The following is a 5747-nucleotide window of genomic DNA, read 5'->3' on the forward strand; positions in this document are numbered from 1 at the left end:
TTTTCTGACTATACTGAGATGTCCCGTTAGCAGAATGGAGTCTATTTGAAACAAGGGACTGATGACCTTGCTGTTTGGTCCCTTTAACCTCAAACAACCAACCAACCAACCAACCTCTCCCCCTTCCCCCTTAGCCCTCTCCCCCTTCCCCCGGACCCTCGCCCCCGTGCCCCCTTCGCCCCTCCCCCCGTTGCCCCCCCTTAGCCCCGCTCCCCCCGGCCCCCTTAGCCCTCTTCCCCCTTCCCCCCTTAGCCCTCTCCCCCTTCCCCCTTAGCCCTCTCCCCCTTCCCCCTTAGCCCTCTCCCCCTTCCCCCTTAGGCCCTCTCCCCCCTTCCCCCTTAGCCCCTCTCTCCTCTCTCCCCCCTTCCCCCTTTAGCCCTCTCTCTCTCCCCCCCTTCCCCCCCATCTCTCTCTCTCTCTCTCTCTCTCTCTCTCTCTCTCTCCTCTCTCTCTCTCTCTCTCCCCCCCTTCACCCAATATCTCTCTCTCTCTCTCTCTCTCTCTCCCTCCCCCCCTTCCCCCAATCTCTCTCTCTCTCCCCCCCCTTCCCCCAATCTCTCTCTCTCTCTCCCCCCCCCTTCCCCCAATCTCTCTCTCCCCCCCTTCCCCCAATCTCTCTCTCCCCCCTTCCCCCCAATCTCTCTCTCTCCCCCCCTTCCCCCAATCTCTCTCTCCCCCCCCCTTCCCCCAATCTCTCTCCTCCCCCCTTCCCCCCAATCTCTCTCTCCCCCCTTCCCCCCAATCTCTCTCTCCCCCCCCTTCCCCCAATCTCTCTCTCCCCCCCCTTCCCCCAATCTCTCTCTCCCCCCTCCCCCCCCCTCTCTCCTCTCTCACTCTCTCTCTCCTCTTCCCCCCCATCTCTCTCTCTCCCCCCCCTCTCTCTTACCCCCCCCCTCTCTCTCTCTCTCTCTCTCTCTCTCTCTCTCTCTCTCTCTCTCTCTCTCTCTCTCACCCTCTCTCTCTCTCTCTCTCTCTCTCTCTGTCTCTCTCCCCCCCCTTCCCTCTCACCATCTCTCTTTCTCCCCCCCTTTAGATTTTTTCATACAGTTTCACAAACACACTCACTTTTTCAGGGTATTTTTTTTTTCTTCCACCTATCCGTCACCTGGTTTCTTTTTGTTTCTTTACATCTCATCTATTTCTGTGTATATAAGTTTCTCTATCCAGTTCGCTGATTTCTGTCTATCGTATTTCTTTTGGTGTGGAAAACAGTCTGTTTCTTATCCTTCTACAGATCTTCTCAGTGCTTTCTATCTATTTGGTTCACATTTCACCCACCTCGACTATCACCTCCATAGTACATGTGAAACTAACGGTATCATCTGTTTTGATTGTATAACAACGATACCAATCAATTATTGACAAAATTATTTAATTGGATAGATAAAAAAAAATGTACTCACCAAGCGGCGGCAGAACACGCTGGTAAAAAGTCTGTTGTGATTGGCAAGTTTTCAGAGCCAGTGGCTCCTTCTTCGGGCAGAAGGCTTGAAGGGGAAGGAAGAAGTGTGAAGGAAAAGGACTGGAGAGGTCTAGGAAAAGAGGCAGATTTTGGGAAAGTCACACAGAACCGTGGGTCAGGGGAGACTTTACTGTACAGGACAAGAAGGAAGTTGGGGATTGTATCGGATAAGATTTGAAAACCTGAGGGCTTATTTTAAAGGTGGAAGACAGGGTAATATGCAAGACCGAGATTGATACTAAAACATTGTGCACAAGTCTAATAAGAATGAAAATCTAAGTGCATTGCACGTAACAGAGATGTGAGGGAGTGGTGAAAAATAGCCAGGAAAGGAACTGAAAGATGTAGAAAACTAAGACTGAAGCAAAGAATAGTTATAGTGAAGAAAAACTGAGACTGAAGAAATTAACGTAAATTAAGGCCAGGTGGGTGGCGAGAACTAAGGACACGTAGTGCTAGTTCCCATCTGCCGAGTTCTGAGAAACAGGTGTCTGGGGGAAGAAACCAGATGGCACGTGTGGTGAAACAAGTGCTAAGGTCACCAAAGTCATGTTGTAGAGCATGCTCTGCAACAGGATATTGCGAGTTGCCAATATATACCCGCTGCCTATGCTCATTCAGCCTAATTGATAATTTGGTGCTGATCATTGATAATTTGGTGGTGATCATGCTGATGTAGAAGGCTGAACAGTGTTTACATAATAGCTGGTATATGACATTTCATTTCACAGGTGGCTCTCCCGCTGATAGTATGTGTTTTCCCAGTTACAGGGCTATTACAGGTGGTGGTAGGAGGGAGCAAAGGGCAAGTCTTGCAGTGGGGACCATCAAAGGCATAGGGGCCATAGGGTAGGGAGATGGGTGCAGAAGGGGCATAGGGTCTGACAAGAGTATTGCGCGGATTGGGAGGGCGACAGAAATCTATTCTAGATGTGGTGGGCAAAATTTCAAACAGAATGAATCTCATTTCAGGGCATGATTTTAAGAAGTCATGGCCCTGACAAAGTAGCTGATTAACACATTCCAGTCCAGGATAATACTGAGTCACCAGTGGTGTATTCTGACGCTGTTTTGTGGAAGATCAGCAGTATCAGGATTGGATGTAATAGCCTGGAAAATCTGCTTTTTAACTAGGCTGGTGGGGTAATTACATGGAGTGAATGCTGATTTGAGAATGGTGGTGTATTGCTGTAAAGAGTCTGTATCTGAACAAATAAATGAAAAGCATCAGTTTCTTTTGCTCTACAGTACTGTAGAACAAAAGCAAACTGGTGCTTTTCATTTATTATGATGTTCTACCGAGAACCGATGGAAGATTCAGTTAACAAAATATGTTTTTCACCATCCATTCCCAACTCTGCTATGTCCAGTCCTTTTCCTTCACCCTTCTTCCTTCCCCTTCAACCATTCTGCATGAAGAAGAAGCCACTGGCTCCGAAAGCTTGCCAATCACAAGTCTTTTATATGTGTGTTCTGCTGCCACTTGGTGAATAGATTTTTTTATCTATCGTATAAAATAATCTTTTTTTGAGTGGTATAATTTTCTCTCTCTATGTCATCAGTTCCTTTTCTCACCATACTCTTTTACTGTCTGTACCTCCCAAAGCAATAAGTTTGAACTTGAGTTGATGTCGAAATGTTCATCTTTAAGTTATTTTCAAAATTATTGGTAACATAAGAGAAATGTTAAATTTATGAAATGAGATAGTTGGATCATAGTATGTGCTTGTATAAATACTATATTTTATTTCAGGTTTTACGGACTTTAACGAAGATAATGCAAGAGTGCTGGCACCCAAACCCAGCTGTGAGATTAACAGCACTTCGTGTAAAGAAAACACTCTGCAAATTGCATGCAGATTCAACATTAAAAATCGTGTAGTCGCTGTTGGATTCTGTGTGACATACACTGTCAACTCAAGTGTAAAAGTGATGTGCAATTTTGACGATGTGTATATTAGGAAGACACTGTGCAGTTTTGTACTTCGAAGAATGTTTGCAAATGTGTGGTGTGTTTGTGTGTGCGTGTACATTTATGGAGAATGGGGGGAAAGGGGGGGGGGGAGATATTGCCTTGACAACAGGGCCAAAGTGACTCAAGATTTGTGATACTTTCTTTTTACTTCATAGACATTTTATATGAAAAAATATTTATTATTTTATACTTCCTGAAAGACATGGCACAAAATAGTGACTGCAGTGTTCGGAAATATTTATTTTTTTCTCTTTCCGTCAGAAATGATGAAACTAATTGCTGCTCACTTTATAAGTTAAGGTGACTATTTTTAATGGTGTTTTACTGATGAAATTACTTCAGTATTTGCACTGTTTTTGGAAAGGTTTTGTATTTTCTGCAGAAGGTTGTGTATATATATTTTTCAAGGCTCAGCGGTTATTCAGCAGCCTTAAGGAAATGGTGTTCCATGTATGAACATACTGCCTTTGTAAATGTGTTTCAAAAATACATTTCATTATGAGTAATTTGTTTTTGTCAAGCAACTTAATTGCTGTTCACTTTTCTTGCCCATGGAAAAATTTGTGTACTGTGGACACATGTTAACAAACCCATTTTGATTCAGTTCATAAATTATATATGCAAAAATGTAAGTACAGCGTTTGTTGTGATAGTGATTTTTGTACCTGCCTATTCTGTGCTGAGTAGCATTACACTGTCTAACTTCATAGAGATGTATTTCATTGGTAAATTATAATTTTGTTTGTATAGTTTGTGTCACATTTTGTGTGTGTTGTAAATACGTGTGTGTATTATAAGTCCAGAGCTTATGGCCCTTGCAGATACTAATGAGAGTTTTAAACATCACTTGATAGTGAAACTGATTGTAAGGAATCTGCAGTGTTATTGGTCTCAGTTTAAATATACCACAAATGTGAAATATATTGTTTCTAGACAGTTTGAAAGAATGGTCTCTTTATTTTTCCTATCCAATTATCACTGATGTAAGAAATGTCACAATGTATTACTGTGGAACTGAATAATATTCAGCATCAGGTATAATTGTGTGTGATTTCTGAACAGTTGACAGTTCTTCACTCTAGCAGATGTTTCTTGTTAGCCACATTCATTAGGAATCTTGGAAGGATGCAAATACACAGCTTTAAATAAATCTGTTTTAAGCAAAGAGAGCAACCAAAGCTCATAATATCACTAAGCAACCACAGTTATATTACTGAAGCTCTCTTTTAATAGCTCAGTAAAGTAATGACACTATTTATTCTTGTTTGAAGTGTGGGACAATAGAGATACTGGTGCTCTCTTAGTTGCACTACTATCTTGTAAGAAAAAGAATTGTTGGAGCAATAAGGAAATTAAGGGAAAGGAAACTATTCAACTATAGCATATTGGTGCAAGGAGCACATAAACATGCAACAGAAAATGGCAATCAACCTAGCTTTCAAGCACTAGCTCTTTTTCTAGAAAATACACACACATTCACACAACCAACCGCACAAACACATAAATGCACATCACAATGGCTATGCCAAGACTAATTATTGATACTTGATTATTGAAAAAACTGGTGGAGGTGAGAGGGGGCAGCTGGAAAGAGGCAGATTTTTGGACAGGTGACTGCTGCCACACAAGATGAAAAGATTACAGAGGGTGCAGCAAATAGAGATTAGGGAGAGTGTGTAAACTGAAGGGGAGAATAAGAGAGAGAGGTGAATATGAAGGGAGGAGAGAAGGTAGAGTAACTGAAAAGGAGGAAGAGGGGGGGAGGGGGGGGGAGTGATGTGGACAGAAGAAAAGAAAAGAGAAGGTAAAAGGTGAAGTGGGGCAGCGAGAAAAGGTTGGGGGAGATTTAGGCTGGGGGTTTGCTAGAATTTAGGATGTGTTGGAGAGACAATTCCCATCTGTGTAGTTCAGAGAACATGTTCTGGAAGGGAGTATTCAGATGGCTCATGTAGTGAAGTGGCTGTTGAAGTCTTTTGTGTTGTGTGCAGCATGTTTGACAACTGGATGGTAAAGTTTGCAGTTTGCAACTGTTTTGGTGGTGGCCATTCATGCAAGTAGACAGTTGATTACTTGTCATCCTACATGAAACCCTGTACAGTAACTGCAGCATATCTGATATATAACATAGCTGCTTTCACATGTGGCCTTGCCTTTCGTTATGTAGGAAATGCCTGCGACTGGCCTGCAGTAGGTGGATGGGTGTGTCAGTGAGGTCTTACACCTGGGCCGACTAAAAGGGAATGATCCACGATGTGCAACATTGGAATAGGGATGGACAACTACATTCTGAAGATTGGATGGGCAGTGGAA

General features: G+C 43.1%; 1 protein-coding gene across 1 annotated transcript in view; it reads left to right on the forward strand.

The window, feature by feature from the left end:
• The window catches only part of LOC124777311 (bone morphogenetic protein receptor type-1B), a 188811-nt gene extending 184433 nt beyond the window's left edge, over window positions 1–4378 (forward strand). Inside the window, exon 8 of the mRNA XM_047252665.1 lies at window positions 3216–4378. Coding sequence (XP_047108621.1) covers window positions 3216–3344 — 129 coding nt within the window. The 3' untranslated portion in view covers window positions 3345–4378. The remainder of the gene's footprint in view (window positions 1–3215) is intronic.
• The last annotated feature ends 1369 nt before the right edge of the window (window positions 4379–5747 follow it).

Source organism: Schistocerca piceifrons, chromosome 2 (assembly GCF_021461385.2).
Source record: "Schistocerca piceifrons isolate TAMUIC-IGC-003096 chromosome 2, iqSchPice1.1, whole genome shotgun sequence".
Lineage (NCBI taxonomy): Eukaryota > Metazoa > Arthropoda > Insecta > Orthoptera > Acrididae > Schistocerca > Schistocerca piceifrons.